The 26,243-nt window shown below is 37.1% G+C and overlaps 1 protein-coding gene across 2 annotated transcripts in view; it reads right to left on the bottom strand.

Moving 5' to 3' along the window:
* Positions 1-26,243, bottom strand: part of ITGA4 (integrin subunit alpha 4) — a 74,579-nt gene that overhangs the window by 20,413 nt on the left and 27,923 nt on the right. For both annotated transcript variants that reach the window (XM_054562358.1, XM_054562359.1), the window contains 7 exons: positions 20,466-20,560; positions 19,174-19,264; positions 18,529-18,574; positions 17,991-18,145; positions 15,435-15,589; positions 5,166-5,315; positions 2,878-2,954 (listed from right to left, as the gene is read on the bottom strand). In XM_054562358.1, coding sequence (XP_054418333.1) covers positions 2,878-2,954; positions 5,166-5,315; positions 15,435-15,589; positions 17,991-18,145; positions 18,529-18,574; positions 19,174-19,264; positions 20,466-20,560 — 769 coding nt within the window. The remainder of the gene's footprint in view (positions 1-2,877; positions 2,955-5,165; positions 5,316-15,434; positions 15,590-17,990; positions 18,146-18,528; positions 18,575-19,173; positions 19,265-20,465; positions 20,561-26,243) is intronic.

Here is a 26,243-nt window from a genome sequence, read left to right as displayed (position 1 = left end):
GGAGCCAATCTGGATAATTTAAGTATAAAGTCCAATTATTAATCAAATAGGTTAGGGCTTCTTGGCCCTCAACAGTGGATGCTCAAGGCTATACTGGCATTGCCTAAGTGAAAAAAATTAATTTATTCTCTGCCATATGTGATCCCACCCAGCAGGGTACTCAACACTGTTTGTCAACCTTTTTACTCATTCCTAGTTGACTTCCTATCCCATTCAACATAACTATTTTGATTCTTTCTCCATGACTTTCAAGTGCCTAAGCTCATCCTAAAGGACCTCACTTTCCATATATGAACCTGCTTTTATGTCCTGACAATCCATGAATTCTCTACATTTTATTTCTTTCCACACTGAATTTCTTAATCAATGTCAAGCATTTTTTTCATAGCTGCTTAGCTCAAGATAAAGGACCATTTTAATTTCTTTCTAAGGCTAACTCCTCCACCTGAGTCCAATCCCATTATGTGCTGTTTTCTTTAGAACCTTGTTCCAGTCTCAGCAGACATCTTTTAGTCACCAGCAGTGTTCCAGACACTGTTTTTGGCACTGGCAACACAAAAATGAAACAACAGGGCCCTGCCTTGAAGCGGCTTACAGGATGGTGTGCAGACAGATGAGAATGGCAGTGAGTGCAAGTGCCGGGGGCTGAGGGGAGAGGTTTATGTACCTGGAGACAAAAGGGACTTCACCTAGGAAACACCTGGCCTTTACAAGATAAATAAAAGTTAATCAAGTAGATAAGTTGGAGAAGTGAAATGAAGAAATGAAACAATAGAGAGGCTTAGGAAAGCATGGTGTGGCCAAGCAACTGTAAGTAGTCTGCTATCAGTAGAACTGGTGAGAAAGAACGCTAAGGAGTTCAGAGTTTTAAGGTTAGAATGAGCCACTGAAGCCCGGTTATCAGAGGTGTCTGCGTTAAAACTCCTTCTGGAAACATCATGGTAGAGGAATTAGAACAATGCAAAGTAAGAGTCCAGTAGCCAGAAAGCAGGGAAGTTTGGTGATCTAGGTGGAATACTGAATGCCTGGTTTACAGCAATAGTGGTAGAGACAGAGAATCATGGTGGTCACAAAAAAGACATTTAGGTGGGTATATTATAGAACCTAGTAATTCATTGAATGTCAGGGATAAGAAAGGGAGAAGAATTCAGACTGAGCTCCAGGTTGTTGGTTTTGGTAACTAGTCCAATAAACAACAGGATGTGTGGATGCGGAACTTGGAGATGCTGATTTGGGCACTGGCAGTGTAGGCAGGCCAGGTGAGGGCACAGTTGTAGGCAGAATTCAAAAAAAAAAAATGGGGAGTGTCACAAAGGGGTAAGAAAACCATTTGGAAAGTCAACAGAACCAAAATAAGGATCCTCCAAAGACAACAGAGGAAGAAGGGCTACAGCAAGAGAAGAGGGTACGACGGCACGCTGGGGACTGAAGCAAAAACACACTCAATAGAAGGAGTGCGAAGCTGTCGAATGCTTCAGAGGACAGTTCAAAGAGGGATGAAACATGTCCCCTGGATTTAAGTGAAAAATTTTTTCTCCAATTGATTCTTTCCCCTACCTTTGCATTATTAAATAAATAACATGTGATAAACCCTCTTGTTCCCAGGATATTTGCTTCTCTTAAGCACTTATGCTGTCATCCGGCTCCGACTGCACTGAGATCTCTGTCTTAAAATCTGCCACTGACATCCTTTTTTTACTCACAAGTCACATTTTAAATGTCAACTCCCATGACCTCTCCTCAGTCATTATGCTACCTTGATTCTCTACAAAGTTTTATAATATGAAGTCTCTCTTTTTTATATTGGCTATTTCGCACTTCACTCAGTTCTTCTCTTCTCCCTCTTCAGCTTCCTACAGGGACTCCCTATTTTTCTGAAGCTCTTTAAATAAAACGGTTCCCCTCAAGTGTTAATGTTCAGTACTTTTCCTCTGTAAAATGCACATTTCACCGTGCAGGGATTCCCCAGTAATCCTGAACTAGATTTTCAACTGGAAAGCTACAGTCAGAAGTCCCACCAAATTCAACATGCCCCAGTTTAAACTTGCTCATTTGTGGCCTCACTCCCAGGATAGTCTCCCATTTCCCTGGCCTGTCGCTGGTGCCTCCTTCTTTCATTTTCCTGTACACAGTCACCCCTCTCCCTGAACTGTGCATTCCATCCCTCTAGTCCTCATTTCCACATCTTCCCTCTCGTATGCAAAACAATTGCCATATAGGGGATCTACACATGACAAAATTACAATGGTTTATTTCCCATAATAAAATAATAGCAGCCATCAACATTTAACTAGTGTTCACAATAAGCTAGGCACTTTTCTAAGCACAATGACATATATGTTCTTTTTACTGTTTCCCCTTCTGTGAATTCAGAAGAATAAGATGGTTTATTCTCTTTCAAATGTGTCATAAACACTGAGGAATTTCTTTGTTTTATACATCAGCCTGAATTATGTGACCATTTTTCTTGGTGACAAACTAAGCGTTATGTAGTGAAGGTTAGCTCATTTTGCCATCAAAACTCTCATAAGAAGCCCTGACAAATGTCTATAACACAACTACAACTCTAACGATGATGACCGAAGTCACAGTTAAATACTGAAATATCTTTTCAGTTACCAGGGAAAGATTAAAACATGCTTCATAAATCGTTGGTGCTCATATTCTCATTCTTTCAAAAAGCAGCAACCTTTAAGTGCACACTCATATGAATGATGTACAGATCACTTAATCTCTCTCAGTAGAATGTTATTCGTTTTCAGTTCTTTAAATGCTGCTAACCCCCAAGTATTAGTTCTTAGTCCTTTTTTCTCTGAAACCCACACACCCCCCCAATTACCCCATCTTGATGAATAACAAAGAGTAAACTACACTTACTTCAAAAATCCAATTTTTGCAGAAACCTGTAAATCAGCAGAACAATTTTCATGGGCACAAAACCGTGCAAACTTTATCTGGAAATAAAATATGACAGTATTTTATTTTTTAGTTCAATTAGTAGATGTATTTTTTTAAAGACCATGAGATCTTGATACATTAGAAAAATAGAATTAATGAATCAAATTAATAACTCCTTGTTTTATCCCTTTTTGAAGAATTCAATGTGACAGTGAGTTAATAGACTTAAATGATGAATAATTACAGGGCTAAAAGTACTAATTTCTTCAATAGGCAATTCAATAGGCAAATTTAAAGCCTACATTTGTGAGGTGGGAAAAATGATTTTTTTTCTCTTTCATAATAGTTGTAAAAAAATTTTAAGTGAACCATGATAGTAACCTATCTAGGTATTTAAAACTCGTGCTGCCAAGATGTTCTTTGCCAAGCTCCTCTCAATTTTCTGCTGCTTTGATTCCACTTATTCCACAGGAGCATGATAGTTAATTTTGCAGATATAAGATAGCCGTCTTATATATGTTGAAAATAAATTGCAGGAATTTAGAAATTTCACTTGAAGAACACATTGAACAACAGTAAATGAGACTATCATAGAATTTATTCCAGAATTTATTTACCTCTGAGCATTTTAATGGGACCCAGATATACTACAAGGTATATAAGAAGACTTGAGTTAGAAGCTAGGCAAAGGAAAGAAAAATGGAAAGAGAGAAAAAAAGAAAACTGAGTGGTAAAGGTGAAGAAAGATGAGATGCAGAAAAGAAAGGAATCTAGAAAGTCAGAGAAGAAGCCAGGTACATAGAATTGTAAACAATTGGGGTGTTGTCAAATTGCATGTCAGATTATAGACTGCTGACACCTGGGGGAGAGGAAGGAAAGAGTAAATCTTTTCCTAATGATTAGGTAAATATGAATTTTAAGAGACCTTTTTTAAAAGATTATTATTATTTTTTTAATTTTTAGACAAAGGAGAAGGGAGGGAGAAAGAGAAGGAGAGGAACAGCAATGTATGGTTGCTTTTCATGCACCCCCTACTGGGGACCTGGCCCACAACCCAGGCATGTGCCCTGACTGGGAATCGAACCAGTGACCCTTTGGTGTGCAGGCTGATACTCAATCCAGTGAGTCACATCATCCAGGGCAGTAAATATGATTTTTTTCTACCACTCTTACTTGTAGAATAGGTTGTTCTAAGAGTCAAAATGTGAATCATTCTAATATAACTACGAATTGCTTAGGTTTTCGTTTGTGCACTTACAATAAAAGACATTTAAAAATAGTTGATATTGAAGAGTTAAATGGATGAAAAACACTGACTTCCGGAAATATTTTTATATGTGGGTATAAAGAAAATTTGCTCTTCAGTTATTATTATCTTTATTCACTCTAAGGCTGTAGACTACACAGTGTTGATTGTAAGCTCTAATATCTTAAAGTCACTTAGGGGCAGTTTTGTTGGGACAGGAAATGAACTAGATGTTTAAATGACACTTTTATCTTTCACATTCTGTGTGCCATTAGCATACATTTTAACAAATGCTTTTATTGTACTACAAAACATCCTGTTGACTATGTCTTTGTGTTTTTGAACAGAAAGGTTCTGAACAACTGGACGCCCAGAAATAAACACACTGTCAATGAAATCGATATATTTTGGGATAAACTGGACAAAATAGTTCATGGTTAGAATGCGGGATCCGAATCACAATACGATTAGTCCTGGCATGAGGCTGGATAGCATACAGTTAAATTTAAAAAGAGAAACTTGTGTAACATAAATACATATGTTTATACATGAGTAAAACCCAGCAAGGGAGTTCGACTAACAAGACATGAGTGAATCATGGGTGCAGTGAGTGAGAGGGGGACAAAAATGAGAAGAGAAGAGACAGAAAATGAGAAAGAGAAAGACAAACTGAACACACATGATGACACTGGATGACTACCTCATGAATGCAACTCACTTCTATTACGAGTGCTCTCTAGTAATATATTTTCTTCACTGGCAAGACATCGAGAAGAGAAAATTAACATTTTATGTTATATGGGAAACCACTACTGTGGCTAAATGTGTATTTTTAAATATTCAGTCCACTATCCTAAAGAGAATACAAACAAATAAAAAGACACCATAAATCTCATATTATATAAATAAATTCATAAAATTAAAAAAATTAGAGTTCATTTCCCCAGAATTATGCAAGATCTCTAAAAACAATTCTTTAAGTTACATGTCACAATTTTTGAATAAAAGAAAATAGTCCTACTGTTTTTTCAATTATGTTTTTCTCTTTCTTCTGCTGAAGAATCGGCTGAAGTGGTGGGAACTCCTCCGCTCTTTGTCTACCGGTGTAATGATGCCCAAGGCGGTAAGCAGCCTCAATCTTAACTGGAGTGAGGATGTCTCGCACATCTTTCTAAGGAAATTTAAAACCATATGAATTAAAAATCAAAAGCAGCATGTAAATTTAAAAAGATAGAGAGCTCCTCCTTTTCTGCTTAAGGCCCAACATAACACATGGAAGTCAAAAAAATTCTTACCTTTTAATCTAAATTATTTTTAATAAGTAAGTGTGTGTATTTTTTCACATTATGAAAACATGTTTTTAGGAAACAACACAAACAGCAGAAAAAATGAAAAACTATAACCATTCAATAATACATAAAGGTCTACAGCCGGGCATATTTTCTTCCATGGTATTTTCTATGTACACTTTTTATAACTTGACATTATAACATAAGCAATTTTCATTATAAACTCATTGTAAATCATTTCATAGTACTAATGAAAATTTTATTCTATTGAAGATTTTCTCCCTAGTAAACTTATAGAAATAAAATCTCTCAAAATTGAATAAATTGAGAGCAAATATTTTCCTTTTATTTTTACTTTTTTATTGTTGCTCAGTTACAGTTGTTCCACCTTTTTCCCTGTTGCTCTCTCCTGACCTGACCCCCACAGTCAATCTTTTATTACATTTTGATACAATTTGATTCATTTGATTTCATGTATAAAACATATCCTTTATGGACCTCTTCCGATTTTATTTTCTAACATTATAAATGGTATATAGCGAAGTTACTTGTTTTGTATATTGACTATTTTATCCTATTTACTGGATCTTCTTGCTAGTTGTTTTATAACTTTTTTCTAGGTTTATTATTTTTATACTTCACACACAAAAAAGAGTTCTTGGATTTATTTATCAATTACACAGAAATTGTAGCCCATTCAGAATCCATTACACTTTGTACGACATTCTTTTAAATTCAACATCTTAATAATTTATTTTTTTATTCTTGTTTATTCTATAACAATTGTCCCAATTTTTCCCCATTTAATTTGTATCTGTAACTGACAAACCTCCTAGTGAGTAATGTCAGTGGGCCAGGTTTCTATTAATCTATAGACACCTCAGGATTGTAATATGGCTTAAACATTACTGCGTAAAAGAAAAAAACCCCAAAATTAATAATCTCTAATGGATAGAAAAAATACCTCTCATATAGATTATTGCTGTGCTACCTACATCTGCAGTAACTTGATACCATCAATGAAGTAAAATAAAGATGACATGTCACACAAAAGACTACATCTATTCTATGTCTTTATGTAATTATAAAAAAGGATGTAATATTTCTTCTTTCTTATCAGTCACAACATTATCAATACAGGTATGCAGAGGTGAAAAGCAAGTGATCTGGAGGGAGATGACTGGGGTTCAAATATTACCACTTACTATCCATGCAACCTCAGGCAAATTACTTTATCTATGGTTCAGCTACCTTATCTGAAAATGAGAATAATGATAATAAATACATCTATACTTTATTGTTGTAAAGATTCAATAGTATGATGTACATAAAACACTTATTAACACAATATCTGTCATTAAGTTTTCAGTAGATGTAAGACATTATTATGTGCATGTTGCTCTCAAAATGTAGCTGTATAAGCCAACAAGGAATTACTGAATTTCAGTTTCTTATAATAGGATATTCTGGTAAACATTTGGATGGTACTAAAAAAAAAAGAAAAGAAAATTAGACTACTGCCAACCAATGAACATTGAAAAGAAAATGAGTTATATAACAAGTATTAGACTTGTATTAATTAAGTGGTCCCTGGAAGATTTGGAGCATGAATCAAAGTACTCAACATCTCTTACTACTTTTCCAATCTTATTCATGGAGATGATTGTATTAAATTACTTGATAAGTGATCATCTCAATATGAAAACTTGACCATATAGGAATGCTGCAAATCAAGGCCCAAATCCCAAGTTATCAACTTGTGAAAATGGAACAGCTTGAAGCCCTGAATATTACAATAGCAAACTTGATTAAATTATCCCCTAGGTGTAAGAGCTAGACAGCCACTGATTGTCCCTCCACATGTCCACTGTTTTAATTCTTCTCAACAAGCTTGCTTTGACCAAATCACATGTTATCTAATTCATACTAATTTTCCACAAGGTCTTCTCTACATCTGGTGTATATTACTTTCATTATCCTAATTAGCTATTAATTATGCTTCTCTCACAGTATATAAAATGTACGTGCACTCTTGCAAGAACTGTATTTGACAGATATTCACACTTATTTAACTTTAACAGCTCCACCTAAGGACACGTGCTATAATATCAAAAAATGTCTTAAAGTGACTAATTAAGTATTGGGAGGAAAAAAGTAGATTTGCCTAAAATTTTTAATCTGTATGAGCATGTGCTATTTATATTAAAAAGTAATGAAGATTCCATGCCACATTTTTATGGACAGTTACATAACATAGGACACTCACAGCATACAAATAAGCACAGGCCTGAAATTATACAAAGTCTGCCTTCTTGTTTGACTTTCATGAAAATTTATATTTATGGCCAACTTGAAAACTAGACTGTAGGCCCATGCCTCCTATTGTATTTATGTAGTGAAGGAATTTAAAGGGTAGAACCAGAAATATTTATAAAATATTAATGAATGAAAAATGATATTGAGGTATAAACATTTGATGGTATCCATTGATGGATCTACCGTTTACAAGGCAGGCTTTGGGGACATACAACTGAAAGCCAGTACCTAAGTCACAGTCTATAACCCATAAATCCACACATATAGTGTGGGAGATGAGTGTGTGATGTGTTCACACACAAGTACAGAAGAAGGGGGCCACCTACTCTACATTTGAAGAGGAAGGGAAGGTTCTTACACAGAAGAATTTTGAGCAAGAAATATGATCAGGTTTGAGTTTTGAAATGCTCCTCTAGTACCAATGCAGGAAACGGGTTGGGGAGGGAAAAGGTCTGAGTCATAGACTGTAACCTAAGCTGGCATAACTATATGTAATTATAATCACTTTTTCTAGTACACTTGGATCAGGAAGTGGAGAACTAACATCTAGTACTACAATTTCCCAAGAAAACAGAACACCCCAGGACAGGTGCCATAACCACTGTATCAATAGAACATGCTCAGATTTTTCCTTACAGATTTCTTTAAGAGCATCGAGAAGATGTTATCCATAAATTGATTAAATATTCATTTATTTTCTGTCTTATGTAATGTTTCAGTTCTAAGAACAATATAAATATGCAAAAGAAAACATGCCATCTTCAAAGACCTTGCAATCTAACAAAGAATTAACATATGTTGAGGTAATCAATTAACTTCTAGAATACCATAATGTCAGTACAGTCATGTAGTGTACTTGCACTTAAAACTTTCAACATATATGGATTGGTCCATACTGTGCTGTGATTCATATATAACTGCTTTGGAGCAAATGGCACTGTACTAAACTGTGTATTTATATAAGCAAATTAAATATAAAATATACAAATAAAAAATAAAAATAAAGTATATTTGCTAATCAAATATTCATTTTCTTGACGTTATTATTGAAAAAGATTGGTTTTAGAAATGATCCGAAGAGCTATATAACAAAATTAAATTCCTTTATTTCAGAAATTTAAAACCCAGAAATTAGGAAAACCAAGAGAAAGAATGGAATGAATTAATTCACTAAGCAGGTAGGCAGGTTGATTTCATGATTACCAGACAACATGCTAAGGCCACTGTACTCACTGGACCGCTGAGTACCAATAGACATTCCTGGTTTGATGACTAAGCTAGATACTTTTAGCTTTCATTGAAAATATTGTAGGCAGGAAGGGAATCCTGTTACTTCATTTGTTATCCCAACCTAGCACCCTCTTTCTCTTCTCAAGCCTCAGTGAATATTCTGATGCAGAGATTCTATCAAGTTCAACCCAGAAATGGCATCTAGAGAAACCTCAAGGGACATCTCACTAGCATGGCTGCTCCAAGATGTCTAAAAACTGCTACCAACTGTCAGCTGGGTTTCTCCAAATGAAAACCTCCTCAAAGTTATCCCTGGTCCTAAGATGTTGTTCAAAGAAACCTCTAAGATCTAATGAAGTTGTGTATTTGAACACAACGAAGATAAAAATTCACTTTCATATGCTTACATGGGTGAGGAAACATTTTCATTAAGGGAAAAGTGATGTCTACTAGAAGAGAATTTCAGTAGATAAAACAGTATAAGGTATAAAAATGAATCACTTCTCATATCACAGAAACCTCTTATAAACTCTCAAACTCTAAATTCTAGGTTCTACTTTAGTAAAATCTAAAAATTTTATTGCTCTAATAGCAAAAAATTAAAGCTTGGCATAATTATAAGCCACTTAAATACAATGGAGTTCTGTAAGGAAAAAAAATAAACAATTTCTGGCTTCCTTTCTATTTTTTGAGGAACAAATTTCGACCATTCACATAAAACAATCCCATGCAATAATTGTTTTAATTACGATTAGATTAAGGAGACCTGAGACAACTGATGTGCTTACCAGCCAGATAAATGATTATACAGTCTCAGAAAAATAACACATCAAAAAATATCCATGCTGGAGACATATGATGCTTATTAGGTTGTTTAAAATGTCTCCTATATTCCAAAATCCAATGTATGACACTAGATAATGTGTGATTAAAAGAAAAAGATTTAATAAAAGCCCAACTTTTACGATGAGATTTGAGTTTTTTAATAGCTAAATTCTCTACTGTCAAAGAATGTGATGGGTTTTGTAAATACAAGCAGGTTTAAAGACTTCCATTCATGTGCGATAACCAAGGAACTGTGAGCAGGAATGAAAGTAAAATTCAATCTTTTCCTCAACTTCAGGTCCCTAATGACGGTTACATGTAATATTGATGGTTCTTTCCAGCTTAGTCCCTTTAATATCAATTCAAAAAATTTGCTGATCCCACTGGAACTTTCAATTTAACTTTTTTCCTCTGTCCTTCACCCTCCTGATGTCCTTCCATCTCCATACCCTTCTTAAACTTTATGATGAGCTCTCCCCTGCATACTCCCTTGACTCTCTGCCCCATTTGTTTGCGCCATTCCCTTGGCAAACCATGGCCTTGGTTAATCATTACCGTTCATCTACCTTCACCTGTAAGGTTGAATGTAACTGGAAAAACCCAAAACTCTCTGACTAATCTTTATGATCATGAGTACAAGTTGGATTCTAATGCCCTCTTACAACCATATTGTGCTTCCTTACTTTCCCACTCTCCCAAAAGACTGTATCATATCTCTTTCCTAAATGCCAAATACCACTCACCCCATCCCTACTCAAGCTAATGACTTTGCTTCTTACTTTACTTGAGAATATGAAAGCAATCAGAAGAGAACTTACACAGTCCTTGCCACGTCTACAGAGGTCTACCAACCCACACAGATGAACTGCAATATGTGCCCACCTCGAACCAATCTTTTCATCTGTACAATTAATCCCATCCCACTTGCTTTTTCAAGAATTTTGCTCCAACTGTTTTCTCCTCTTACCTATATTATAAATTTTTCACTCTATTGGCACACTCCTATCATTGTAAAAACATGATATTTCTATTTTTTAAAAAAGAACTTTTCATTCTACTTCTCATGCTAGCTACTGACTCCCAACCACATTTCTTTGGCCCAGGTGGAGCAAAACTTTGTGAAAGAATAATCTTTCCTCTCCTTTTTTCTGCTCCTCTGAAATGCTGTTGCCGTGATCAGCGATAGCCTCTGCATTGTTAAACCCAGTGGTCTGTTCTCAGCTCTCATCGATTTGACCAAACAGCACCACTAAAAATATCATCATGTCCTCCTCTTCTGCTCCACTTTATTCACTTCACTTCCAGAATGCCACAAGCTCTTTTCTTCCTTCCTTACTGATTAGTCCTTCTCATCTCCTCTGCAACCTTTTCTTCTCCCTAATCACTTCATATTGTAGCATCCCAGTGTGCAGACCTTCACCTTCTCTCCTGGGGTGATCTCAGCTGTCCATAGGGCTTTAAAAACCATCTTTATTCCAATGCTGCATTAGGCTATATTTCCAGTTCTATGCCTCTCCCCAACACCAGATGAGTATATACAGGTTTAATTGATATTTACACTTGAAAGCAAAACAGGTATCTCCAGCTCAGCAGGTCCACACTGAACTCCAGAATTTTCTACCCCAAAATTGTTTCTCTTGCACATTATCTCAAGTGATAAAAACTACATTATTACAGTTGCGTGGGCTGAAGACCTCAGAGTCATCTCAGAGTCTCCTTCTCAAATGCCAGGCATCCCATCTGCCAGCAAGTTGTGTAGGAGGATCTTTCTTCGACTATCTCTTACCATATCCATTGCCACCACCTTTGACAAAGCCATCAACTCACACCTGGGTTATTACTGCATTCTCTCTGTGTCAACCCTTGGTCCCTTACTGTCTAGTCTCAGGACAGCAGTTAGTGTATTCCTTTTATTACTGAGTGCACTAGATCCTCATTTCATTCAGATAAAAAGTCAAGGTCTCATATGGTCTCTTTGTCCACTGCTCTCTCCATAGCTCACTTTTCCAGCCATCCGTGCCTCCCCATTGTTCCCTAAAACAACCAGGCACATTTTTGCCTTGAGACATTTTTACCTAATTCTTCTTTCTGTAATGTTCTTCTCCTAGATCAGGGATCCTCAAAGTCTGATTCCCAAGTCAGCATCAACAGCACCTTCTGGAAAACTTAGTAGAAATGCAAATTCTCAGGCCTCACTTAATCTAGCAAGTTGTATTTTAACACACTTTCCAGATGATGCTGTTGTTACATGCTAACATTGAGAACAATTGTCTTACATGTCTACACAGTGACTTCCTCACTTCCTTCAAGTCTTTGCTCAAATGTCACCTTCTGAATGAGATCTATTTAAAATTACATTCTTCACTTTTTTCATAAAACTGCACAATTTGTTTTAAGTCTGCCCTCTTTTTTCCTTTTCCCATCACCTATATCTTTTCTAAAATACTGTATAATTTACATTTTGATCATGTTATGGTCTGTCTCACCCTCATAAGAATATAAGCTCCATGAGGGGAGTAAATCATTCTGTTTCATTTGATGATTGCAAGTGTCTCAAACAGAACCAGCACACATTTATAACTCAATAAATAACTACTTAATTAATTGAGTAGATAAGTGGAGCTGACTTGGTATAGTCAATGCAAACAACTATACAAGGAAAGCGTGCCTAACTAGCAGGCCAGGAATCCTCTGAGGGAGGGGTCTGTGGGCCTGAGTCGGTAACTAACAAGCAACACTTCATTTCATTGTAATGGGTGTCAAGGTAGAATGCCTATATATATTAACACTGCTGACATTGGACACGTTTTACAGAACAAAGGAATAACCCAGTCTTCTTGACCAGTGTCTATCTTCTTTTTCTCTATCAGTAGGAAGACAACAGAATTCAGGTTGCTCCTTAATTCTCTCAGGCTACAGAAGCACAGCAGTGTTAATGTTTCTGAAAGCCTTCCCTTGGGTACCAAGCTGGTGGGGGTGGGAAATGCACTCACTACATTCCCATGCTTTCCTAAATAATGGCTATCCAGGATACAACTCAAGTTTGGGGAAGCTGCTTCTATGGTTCTTACACCCTCCCTGGGTTTGTTGAGAGAGGAGTATAGTAGTCTTTTACCTTTCTATGTCTGAGCTTTAAAATCTCCCAAACAAAAGCAAGGTAATTTAGGAAGGGGGGAAAAATATTGGAAGAAATGCTGGGAACCATCCCGTCTGGTTTCAAGAACTGTAGCCTTGTTGACAGGCAAGAGGGCCCCAAGGCTGGAGCTAAGCAAGGAGACCTTGGGAAAATAGACCACTGAGGAGACAAAACCTCTCCCCCTGGCAGGGGTCCAGCCCCTGCCTCCCTCACTTCACCCTGCTTGGCCCTGGAGGATGGCTGGTTAGTCAATGATGGGTAGGACCTCTCGATGGCAGGGGCAACCTAAGATAGGCACAGCCACATGGGCATTAGAGAAGAACTTGGGGGACACGAAGAAAGGGCAAAAGATCCTCACCCCTTGGCTTTGATATGGCCGGGGTCCTCATTCTATCTGAAAGAAGTCTCCTTATCTCTTGGGTGCAGCTCTTGTTTCCCTCGCCTGGCTCAGGTTTGAAACAGTACTGGAGACAGCCCTAAACTGGATCGGGCAGTTCCCAGGGGAAATCAGGCCTAGAAGTAAATTCCTTGAAGCACGCTTTGTTTTCCCCTCAAAAGCTATAATTGGCTCATGCTGGGAAGGACATTTACATTATTCACAGACCCTGACCCTAAACCCTTTTTCCGCTCTTATGTTTACGCTCTTAGGTTTACTCGTCTCCTCTCGGACCCATGTAAATCGGTGTGCTCCTGCCATTTGTTTTCTTCAAAACATTATCTATTCTCTGTAAACATTAACATACTGATGTAATGAGATCACCTGTACATGCCTACCACCTAGCCTCCACTGATAAACCTTTCAAAAAAAGCCATTGGACACAGGGACTCAGGGCCTTCTCCACTAGAGGGAAGTGCCACCCCTTTCCCTGGTAGACCAAGAAAAGTGTCTGGGAGGACTTATTTTATTTCCCCACCCGTGACGACCCAGAGTGCAATCGGTGTGACAGAGTCTGCCTTCCGCCTCAGCTGGCGCCTGAACAGGGACCTTCAGGATCCGCGTCACCTCAGCTGGCACCCAACATGGGGCTTTCAGGACCTGCATCACCTCAGAGTGTGCCTTCCACCTCAAAGAAACATTTTTTTAATCCTTACTATGTGCCAACCCCAGAGCTAAATATTTTTGTTTGACATTGACAATACAGCCCAAAGTCAGTGGCTTGTAGCCTTACTACCATTGATACCATGGTAACACTTACAAGTACGTAAGCAACAAAGACAGGAACCTCTGCTTATACGTCACTTCTACTACAAATTTATTCCAAGGAAAGTGTACAATTATGACGTTGATGAATACTCACTCATGGGAACAATGCCAAGAAACATAAGCCTAAATAAATCAGATCAATTTACCGCTACTTATACAAATTCAACACAATATGTTTCTTTGTGAATGTCTAATGTTGGCCTTTTTATTGTCTTTAAAATGGCCTCAGTGTTAGTCTCTCAAATTAACCAACCTAAGTAAAATCACAACTATGTAAAATTTAAAAGAAAAAGAACCTCTTTAATCTCTACCATATACATGATAGTTATATTAATATCATTATACACTTTTGGTTCTCAACCGCCTGATAGCTTTATTCTAGTACAACAATAAAAACTGTTAAGGGGAATGAAGAAATCACATAGGGATTAGTGCTCTTAGCATTTAACAGCGTGTTGGAGCCCTGATGCTTGTTTGCCTTTACTTGGAATAAGTATCTAAGGGAAAATTAAGTTCTAAGCAGAGGCTACTATTTTAAATCCCAGAGAGGGCTCCTGGGAATAGTTTGGCCTTTTTTGTGACAATAGATATTCTGGTGAAGTATGGTGTTCCCTAATGAAAAAGACCTGGCACTGCATCATATGATAAAACTTGACCAATGCAAGGAACATGATGATTAGTTTGGGAACGAGTGTTTTAATAAAAGAAACATGAAGTCGGCAGTGCTTTGGCAGGACCTACCCCAAACCACCCTGAGAGCTGCCGTCCTGGCCCACAGCTGATCCCTACCCCGCTACAACTGCACGCGTCCCCACTGACGTCACCGACACTGCTGGCACGGGAACAAGAGCACAGTCTAAAAACAGTCATGTCGAATTCTGCTTGGTTAAAAGTCACATGAAAAACATACCAACTTCCTCACCTTCTGTCTCCCCTTCCCCATGCTTTCCCCCAAAATCCCAACCCAGGAATGGATCTCAGACTCCTCAGAGCTATTCAATATGTACATTTCTAGACAAGTGTAGAAAGGCAAAGGCAAATCTTTTAAACTAGTGATGCAGTCAAATGAAATAAATGTACAACAAAGAAGATGCAAAATACAGTCTTTGAATTACACAGGTTATAGGTTAGGGAGCATTTTGAATCTGGAGTAAGAGGTCAGCTAGTTCAGAAGGAGGTGACACTTGTGTTTAACTATATTTTATAAAAAGATACCAATGCACTAAGACTTTTACTATACTGATAATATTGAAGTTTACATGTTCATTAATAAGAACTAGTTTACATTACCCGCATAAATGCTTGACGTGTGCTACAGCTAGCTACCGTGCTTGATACATTCATCCTTCCTGTGACCATATCAGGTGTTCCATTAGAAGAAAAGTAAAACCTCGATGGAGACTCCGCCTTTCTGTTTACATCCAAACTCATGTTGTAGTACAGGACTGCAAAAATGCAGAGAGAACTGCCATTAATACAAATAATTATCCAAAAGCATTTACAAAGTTTCTTATTTTTGAAGTGATAATAGTCAAAGTTACAGAGAATATTGGAAATAGCTTCATTAAATAGCTTTTAAAAAGTAACCTGAAACATGACAGAGGAAACAACTTAAAAATATAAATTTCAAAAGTTATTTTTATAAAGAAAAAATTTATAAACTTTAGGTTTCTATTTTTTACAATATTAAATTCTTTAGTTATTTGCTAAATCCTCCTATGTATAAATGTTCCAAAACAACAATACCAAAATTGTTACTAATAATAAAAGTCCTAAGTAAAGTTTCACATTTCTTGGGAGTCCTTTTTGTCCTTAGAACATTTGACTAAAGAAGTACAGGCAGGGTAATGTGCTCAAATGTCACTTGCGATATTTCTATCTTGTGTGGTTATATAATTAATTTCATATGGTGTTAGGTTCATTTATTTCCATTTGTTTCCAATTTGGGAGGTTGATATTTTTCTTTTGATTTACTCATTGATTTTTTTTTTAATGTAAAGTGAACACATGATTCAAAATTCAAACCTTTATAAACAGTTTACTCAAAGACATCTTTTCCAGCCCTAGGCCCTGATTAGTATCCTTTATGTTTTTATTGGTTTCTAGTTGAACTTTGAGTGCTGACTTATTAAAAAAAAACAAAAACAAATATAGGCAGGCATTCTCTAAATAAATATTTTGGCAGTTCAGAACTTATTTAAAATCTGACATAGTAAATAATCTATCTGCTAATGATCTTCAAAAAGCAAAAAGATAAGGAAAATTTACAAGCAACCAGGAAAATTCCAAGCCAGATCTTATCCAGAATGTAAAAGGGATCTTTGCAAAATAAACTCAATCTGATTGTTTGCTGATTTGTCACTCATACAGGACCAATAATTCATTAAGTGATATTTTGAAGAATATATATAATTCCTGAGGAATTCATTTACATTTTAGGAATAACTAACTCTTCTAGAAGGATGCTGTCTACTTATTTCAAGGAAATCTAAGTATAAAGCCTATACTACTCCACAAATTTCAAATACATCTGTCAATCTTCTTTTTATTTAACATGCTTAATGTGAATTATTTCTCCCCAGGAGTTATTTTACAACAACTGTAAGGAATGTTTTTGTAACAATGCTGTGACTATGAATTTCATATTTTTGTTTTCAACCAATTAAAAAATACCTGGTCACAATGAATTGGTGGTACAACAGTGATTTTACATAAAGGGAAATAATCCTATGGATTTAACAAGTATCTTTCAGATAATCCATCAGCTTCTCTGTGTTCCTGTGTTACTGGTGTCACGCCCTTACATTGCCACTTTTCCAATCAAGTACCAGATGAAGGTTTTGCCTGCAGTCCTATCACTGCATCTCTAGCCAGGACTTTGCAGAATGCTATAAAAAATGACCGCAAGTAGAGATGCTGGGCTCATTCTGTACTTCTCTTCACAGGCTAATTCAGACTGGGACATCTGTTACATTATCTATAGCTCAGCTCAGTATTCCTTGCCCTTCATGATGTTTAGATGATAACAGCCTGCAGGGTTGTGAATACATTCAACTCTTGAGAGCCCTTGTGGAGCTCTTGAACTTTGTGAATTACTCAGGTCCAAGTGATAAACCCAGGTATGCTTCTCCTCTACCCTAGGCTATTAGTACTTACTCTCATATTAGCTTAAATACGACATAATTAGGAATATTAACTTGTTGGTAAAATATACTTATGGAGTCACATATTTATGATTTGGGATTAACCACAATTTTGCGTAAGCCATATCAACGCTACTCTCTGCAAAGCGGAAAACTGAGAATTACCTATATATAGAAAAATGGGCATGAGTGATCAGTTGCTGAGAGTCATGATAAATCCTTAACATATGTGTGGTACTTGTGAAAATTAGAATCAGGATGTAGACCTCAGATATCCTTCTTCAATTACTCAAACTGGACAGGACATAAAGATAAAAACCTTCTCTCTTCCTACGTGTCCAACTTAAGCCAACACCAGGCTTTAAGGAGCCCAGTAAGAGAGAGGAAGAGCTGTGGTGATCTTTCTATTCTAAAGGGCACTTACATATTAAGTTCAGTTAGTTCACTTTAAATAATACATCAAGTGATACTCTTGACTTGCTTCTTATTACAACCTCTAAACAACTGGAGCCTCTCAATGTGCCCCACTCATCAGGTAGAATAACGAGAGGATCCGAAAGATGGGGAAGAAGGGTGTGCTACCAGGTGACTGCTCTCTCCCCGCCAAAGCAGCCCTCCATGGTGAAACAGTGAGGGCTCAAAAGGTGATTGTGAGATTGATGAGTAAAGCACATACTTTATTATTTTCTAAGGGCCCCCTTACCAATATAACCTGGAACTGCTTTGCCCTTGTATGAGAAACAGAGTGTTAGCTCCACGCACACAGAAGGCACTCCATTTTCAGAACAGTTAAGATTTGTTCTATTTACTGACTCAGGATGCTTTAAAGAAGCTTCAACAATCAGTACAGGTCTTGTTCTAAGGAGGAAATGAAATTAGTAATATTAATTACAGAATTATTTTTCCTTAGGAAAAGAATTGCATTTGCTTTGTCAGTTTCCATTGACCAAGTAATTTCATGAAACTGCTTTATTAAGAGTATGTGCACATAAACTCAATTAAATTTCCATGACTAAATCAAGAGGAATTTTCACATAAATTTCTAAAAATATTGACTTTTTCTGATTACATTAACTATATCTATGTAAGGTGAGAAAAGTATCCTGAGGTTCAACAATTAAATCTCAGAATACCAAAAGGAGCATTATGAGGTCACCACCACTGCTGATTTTTCAAAATTGACTCCCATCCTTTACAGTTAAGCCCAATTGTCATTAAGCAGTGAAATGTATCAACCTTACCTTAGCAACACCACAGAATCAGACCGAAAAGCACCAACTGCTACATCTGGCGGGTGAAAAACAACATGGATTAGTGGTCATCATTAGTCAAAGAGAATTACTTTTCACTCAGAAATACTTAACTACATATCACCTTTTGACTATACCATAACACTATTTATAGAAAATTAATTAGAAAAATATGCTTACATCTTAGGATTCATTCCACATTTGTCTGAATTTACTCAATTACAATGACATTCATTAATTTATAACATAATATAAACAAACTTATGATACAAATGAAAATCCAATTTTTGGACTAGAAATATTCACGCAGAAACCTTTCAAATACAAAAAAAAGAATCATCTTTCTTTTCATCATTTGTTTCATTTATGCATACTTTTATGGGTGCTTTTAATTTTTTAAAGGAGAATAAAATATTAAATAACTAAGAGTGTAAAACTCAGGAATTACTTGATCATTTCAGACCCATTCTTGAATTCAAAAAAAGCTTTAAAAATGAAGGAAAAAGTGTATCAGTAAATTAGATACATTAGATACATAAGCTGGGACTTCCATGCCATCTTATGTACTTTTTAATAAAGCAGCATCCACAATAGAGCTTATTCCAATATATAGAATAGGGTAAATTTTATACTCACCTACGTATCCATTATTATCCACATCAATTTGCCCAGATACAGACTGTCCAAACATACTCAAGGATGTACTGATTTTGCGCCCCTCAATTCTCTGAAAAATAGATGAGCTGAGTGAGAAGTGTTTTTGAACTCCTAATCTTCCAGAGAAGCAACGATTTAGTTAAAAATAAGCCTCCCGACATTCTGGCACATCTATGAACAGAACTTTAGTTAAGTCAAATCCTTGTACCTAAGAGAAACAAACGTTGCCAGCTTTCAGTGGGTGGTTGACATAGATTTCATGATAAGAAAAAATTACTTTGTTTACTAGCAAAGAGGAAGGATGTAGTACAGATCTTTTGCAACAGTCCTGACCCCCTCTCCCCAGTCTTTTTTCAGGCTCTGTATTCATTCCCCTGACCAACATGAATTACCAAACAAGTAATCTGAAAAGTAAGACATTTCTAATGACTTAGTGGAGCCGATAACATAGGCTTATGATGAAAGCCACCCTGTTTAGCCCAACTGTTTCAGAGCATTGACAAGGACAACCCAAGTTATTCCCTTCCTATTCCATGTGTCTAATTTCAGGTGTAGATGGTAATTTATAGGTATCAGGCTGCTATCCATACTTAGAAAAATCAGTATTTTTTAGTAGACAAATGCGCACCTTTCAGGCTAAATATGGAAAGCCACCTGCCTATTTTTATCCAATCAGAAATAACAGTATCGCTAATGTTTCCATAAAGTTTCTTTGGAAAAGCTTTTCTTCTCTGCATGTGTATGTAGTTCTTTTTCTGTGCACTGAGATGGCCTATACTTCAAAATATGAAAGTGAAGTCAGAGTTAGCTCAGGGAACCTTATTAAAGTGCTATTGTCTCACTGCTTTGTGCCAAAAGGAACACAGAGTATCATGTGAGTGTTTGCTCTCCCTGTGTGATCTCCATGAAATATGGGACTGTAGCCACAAGACATGACACAGTTAATCAAATCCAAATGGGCTTATTTGGAATAGTATAGATATTACCTCAGAACATAAATTTAATGAAATGCAGAGAGGAATCTTTAATAGGTTAAAGACAAACTGGAATGAAAGTGAACTGGAACTCTTATTTATGGGAAAAAAATGGTTCCAAAGACTTATTATTGCTGTTAAAGATAAAACCATTTACTATAATGATTAAAAATGGTGGGATAGAATAGTAAGCATTTGAATGAGCAAATTAAGAAAAAATAAGTCCACACTTACAGTAGAAAATTTAACAAAGCTTTTATTACCAATGCTTCTTTTGAAAATAGAATTGTCTCCTACCTGTGAGAAGGCCGATGAGATCCCATCTGCTCGGCCGTTGTAAATATAAATAGCTCCTTGCAAGTCATCTTCTTGTGGAGCTCCAATAGCAACATCTATTCAAGGATTTAAATGGTGGAAACATAAATTCTTGACACAAGGAATGCAACTTTGAAAACTAACCTTCATGCTCCTTAATTTATATCACATAATTCCTTAGGTAAAAAATCAAACTCTTTTCTCATTAGAAAAAAGAATTTCAAAATACCAACATCATTACAACAATGTTCAGGGTTGTACAGAACAGTGGGCGTAAGGAAGAAGCAGAGTGACTGGGTCTGAGAAGCCGTCCAACAGTATGGGCAAGGGCACAGGCTCTGCGGCCAGAGCCTAGCCCTGCTGCCGTACTGTTACGCTGGGCCCAGTTCTTAACTCTGTCTCATCTGTTTCTTCGCCTGTAATACAGATCATAAGAGGACTTGCTCTCTCAGCATAGGACATTTTGCATCTAAAGAGCAGCACCTAACTGTTAATAAATTACCATCACTTATGAAAGGCATAACCAAAGAATCCTTGAATTCTAGGCTTTATTTTGTTTGTGAAATAACTTCTAAATTAACTCCTGTTCCAATGAAAGTAGTGCATTTATTCAGAGTATCCATACACACACACACTCTCAAGATTTCAGAAAATGAATTTGTTCTATAAAATACTCACTGCATCACCTTTATGACTTTATCAAGACTCACATCAGATTATGATACCAGGAAAAAAATAAAAGATCTGATCAACTCACATTAAGGAAAAAAAAAGCCAAGAGAATATAGAAGCTATGAATGACATGGTTGCTATGTGCTATAAATACATAGTACATAGAGGAAAAATTCTACAGTTGCAAGAGCATTTCATTATTTACTAAGTATTATGTCTATTTATTTGGGTATATTCATATTATTTGTTTATATGCAATGCTTTATTGTTACTTTAATAGAAACCTAAAACACAGAAAGTTTGCTTTTATGATATTCATTTCTTATCACTGTTCATCAGATCTAAAACCTTTTTAACTACTACAGTGGTAATTTTTGGCTGCTATTTCAATGCAAATAAAATCACCTTTAATATACAACTTTAGGCAAAATACTGTGCAATTCTATTTTTATTTTTTTAAAGATTTTATTTATTTAATTTTAGAGGAAGGGGAAGGGAGAGGGAAAGAGAGGGAGACAAACAGCGATGGGACAGAGAAACATCTATCGTTTGCCTCTCGTACGTGCCCTGACTGGAGACCAAACCTGCAACGCAGACATGTGCCCTGACAGGGAACCAAACCAGTGATCTTCCATTTTGTAGGATGATGCCCAACCACCAACGGAGCCACACTGGTCATGGCCAAACACTGTGCAATTTTAAAACTGCAAAAGCTTTTCCGTTTTTATCTAAACATAACAGGTTGACACACCTTATACTTATTTTGTTTAGACCTATTAAGGCTACACTCCTTAACTTGTACAAATTATTTTAAGTGTTCATATATAAATATACCCATTCATTTGTTCAGTCGGTGGACAACTACTGAGCACCTGCTGTATTCTAAGCATTTGCTAGAGGCTGACAATACAGGGCAGTTACAAAAAAGGAATTGATATTCTAGTGGGGAAGAAGAACACGTAAAAGCAGAATCATAAAGCAACATGCAAGAAGGTGATGGAAATTACAGAAGACTCCACAGATGACATCCAAGCTCAGACTAAAGTGTTGATAAGTCACAGTCAGGTGGCCAAAAGGGAAAAGATGTGTAGACCGAGCAAACAGCCTGTTTGCAACAGAGAAGCAAAAGGCAGCATGGCACACGTGGGGACTGGAAATTAGTTCGGGAAACCTGGAGCCATGTGTGTGCAGACTAAATGCATGTAGAAACATAACAGGAAAGTACAAGAAGAAGAAAGTACAAGAAAGAAGGGGAGAAGAAGGTCAAGAATGGGAGAGATTGGAGAACTATCCTGCAGCCATGGAAGATAAGACCAGTTGGTAATTTCCTGAATCAGGGATGCGTATACACCTCAACCACTGTGGCTACTCCTCAGTAACTAGAATTCTAAACCTTGACACTTGGTGATAATATGTGAAAAGATAACAAGTCTGTGTTATGAAGCTGTTGATACACTGACATTCTTGCAGGATTAGTTATTAGCTCTAGTGATCTATTTTGAGAAAAGTATCTTGAAACAATACAGATGAAACTTTTTTGCTGAAATAGAAGAAAAGACCCAGATAAATTAAATTCCAAGCAGAAGACATTTGTGTATATTCAGTCTTTGGTTATTTTATATATAGATCCAAACTCTTACTTACTATACACATACACATACACATACACATACACATACACATACACAAATATATATAGAATGTTTCTGCAACTCAATTTGGGACACTACATACAGAAAAAGCACTGAGATGTTTGACAACTGTTTTTACTTTTCATCTGAACATTTCATTTATTTCATTCTGTTAGTATAAATCATAATTATCATTAGTATAACCATAATAACCTTAATGTCAACTAACACATACAGTGTTTACAATGTACTCACTGTGCTGGGGGCTTTATACATGTTAATGTATCAAATAAATATTTCTAGAACCCCACTTTAACTGATGAGGAAAGCAAGGCACAGGGTGTAACTTGTTCAGGGTCATACGGCCAGGTGCGGTGAAGCCTGGGGCCCGGGATTAAACCCTGCAGTCTGGCTCCAAAGCCTGTGCGCGGCAACACTACGCTGGACACAACCATCAACAGTAGAGGTTACAGGAGGAAGAGCAGTCCAAGATGGTGGTGCGGAAGACCCTGAGCTCAGCTCCTCCCACAGGCACACTAAATGTACGGTTACATATGTAATGATTCCCTCTGAAAAAGACCTGAACATTAGCTGAACAGCTCCTACACAGTAAAGGATAAAAGCGCCACACTGAGAGACAGGTAAGAGAGGCCGAGCACGTTGCCAAAAACCCCACCCCTGGCGCAGTGATCCACCACTGGAAGGAATCACACAAAGCAGGAGCCTCTGCCTAAGTGAGGAGTTTGTTCCCCAAAACAGGAACCCCAGCACTTGGAACCCGCACTGAGAGATGGGCCCACAAAATGTCTGGTTCTGTAAAACAACGAGGCTTACAGCCAGGACACCGAAAGGGCTGTGGGGAACTGACATACAGCTCTTCAAGCCCTCGCACGAATTCTCTCTCCATCGCGCCCAGTGCCAAAGCGGCAGTTTGAAGAGTGCCTCGGCAATTTTGAGGGAAATCCATTTGCTAATTTTGAAGAGTCTATCCGAGGACAGGGGCCTGTTGAGACTCCCTGGGAAGGAGGTGCCGTTGGGCACCATTTGTGCACTCTCGTGCGACCTTATTAGGGCAGGCAAGGGCTCCTGCAGGCTCCCACTGCCCTGCTAACACCAGCGGGCACCCCATCCCCGAACTCTCCAGCTGCCCTGCTAATGTCGCCAGGTCTGCACGGTTCCTGCATTCTCCCACGGCTCCGCTGAAGTCATCGGCAGAAGTAAATGGTTACCATGCCCTGCTAAAGCTGGCAAGTGAATTCAGTTCCTGTATTTTTCATGCCCTGCTAAAGCCTTGGTCACCTGGTTCTTGTGGGTTGAGTTCTTGTGTTCTCTGAGTCTCACAAGACTGTAACAATCACAGAGACAGTTCTTGAAAACTATATATGGAACATCCCATCCAAGAAGACAATACAGATTCTTGTCAAGTACAAATGAAACGTTCTCCAGGACAGATAAATTAAGCCACAGAGGCGGTCTTAATAAATTTGAGAAGATTGAAATCGCATCCAACATCTTTTCTGACCACAATGGTATGAAACTGGGAATCAATTACAGGAACAAAACTGAAGAAAAAAAATCAAATACATATAAACAACCTGCTACTGAACAACCAATGGGGTCAACAAAATAAATGAATAAATAAAAAGAATCATAAGATATAACTATAGACAATTATATGCCAAAAAGTTGGGTAGCTTAGAAGAAATGGATAAATTCTAGAAACATACAATCATCCAAAACTGAACATGAAATAATAGTAAATCTGAATAGACTGATTACTAGTGAGGAGACTGAATTGGTAACTGAAAACCTCCCAAAAAACGCAAGCCTAGAATCAGATGGCTTCACTGGTAAATTCTACCAAACATTAAAAGGAGATTTAATACCTATCCTTCTCAACTCTTTCAAAAAATTGAAAAGGACAAAGTGCTTCCAAACTCATGTTATGAGACCAGCAGTATCCTGATACTAAAACCAGACAAGAACACCACACACACACACACTCAAATTACAGGCCAATATCCCTGATGTAGACAGATACAGAAATCTTCTATAAAATATTAGCAAATCAAATTCAAATGTATGTGAAAAGAGCCATGCATTCTGACCAGGCAGGATTTATGCCAGGGACGGAAGGATGGTTCAGCACTCACAAGTCAATCAACAGGATACACCAAACTAACAAAACCAAGGATAAAAATCATATGATCATCTCAATAGATGCAAAGAAAAAAGCATTTGACAAAGTTCAACATAGATTTGTGATAAAAATGCACAATAAAGTGACCCTAGAGGAACATTCCTCAACATACATGAGGAGTCCATAGCTAACATCGCAGTCAGCGGAGAATAGCTGAAATTTTTTTCATCTAATATCAGGAGAAATTCAAGGATGTCCGCTTCCGCCACTTTTACTTCACATAGTATTGAAGTCCTAGCCAGAGCAATTAGGCAAGTAAAAGAAAAGAAAAGGCATCTGCCCTGGCTGGTGTGGCTCAGTGGACTGAGCGCTGTCCTGCAAACCAAAAGGTTGCATATTTGATTCCTAGTCAGGGCACATGCCTGGGTTGTAGACCAGGTCCCCAGTGCGGGGTGTGTGAGGGGCAACTGATCAATGTATCTCTCACACATTGATGTTTCTCTCCCTCTTTCCCCCTCCCTTCCCCACCTCTAAAAAAACTAAATAAATAAAATCTTTTTAAAAAATGCATCCAAATTGGACAGGAAGTAAAACTATCACTATTAGCTGATTATATGATTTTATATATAAAAAACCCTAAAGACTTGACCAAAACACTATTAGAACTAATAAATTCAGTAAAGTTGTAGGGCACAAAATCAATGTACAAAAATCTGTTGTGTTTTCTATACACTAACAAATTACTAGAAACAGAGGTTAAGAAAAGAATCCCATCTACAATTAATTGCATAAAAAGAAATGAGTAAAATATCTAGGAATAAATTTAACTAAAGAGGTGAAAGACATAAACATTGAAAACTTTAAGACATTGGTTAAAAAAATGAATACAAAAATAAATGGATAGGTACTTTGTGCTCATGAATTGGAAGAATTAATATTGTTAAAATGTCCATACTACCGAAAGCAATCTACAAATTCTTCGCAATCACCAGCAAAATTCCAGTGGCCGTTTTTCACAGAATTTTTATAAAATTCTAAAATTTGTACTGAAACACAAAATACTCTGAATAGCCAAAGTAATCTTAAGGAAAACAAAGCCAGAGGCATCATGCTTCCTGATTTCAAACAGTATTAAAAATCATAGTAATCAGACCTGGGTGGTGTTGCTCAGTGGATTGAACACTGGCCTGCGAACCAAGGGGTCCCTGGCTCGATTCCCAGTCAGGGCACATACCTGGGTTGTGGGCCAGGTCCCCAGATGGGGGCGCACAAGAGGCAAACACACACTGATGTTTTTCTCCCTCTCTTTCTCCCTCC

This window comes from Pteronotus mesoamericanus, unplaced genomic scaffold (assembly GCF_021234165.1).
Source record: "Pteronotus mesoamericanus isolate MK-2021 breed Mesoamerican mustached bat unplaced genomic scaffold, CSHL_Meso_final scaffold_651, whole genome shotgun sequence".
In the NCBI taxonomy this organism is placed as follows: domain Eukaryota; kingdom Metazoa; phylum Chordata; class Mammalia; order Chiroptera; family Mormoopidae; genus Pteronotus; species Pteronotus mesoamericanus.
The sequence above is the reverse complement of the archived record's forward strand: the minus strand, read 5'-3'. Positions and strand labels throughout refer to the sequence as shown.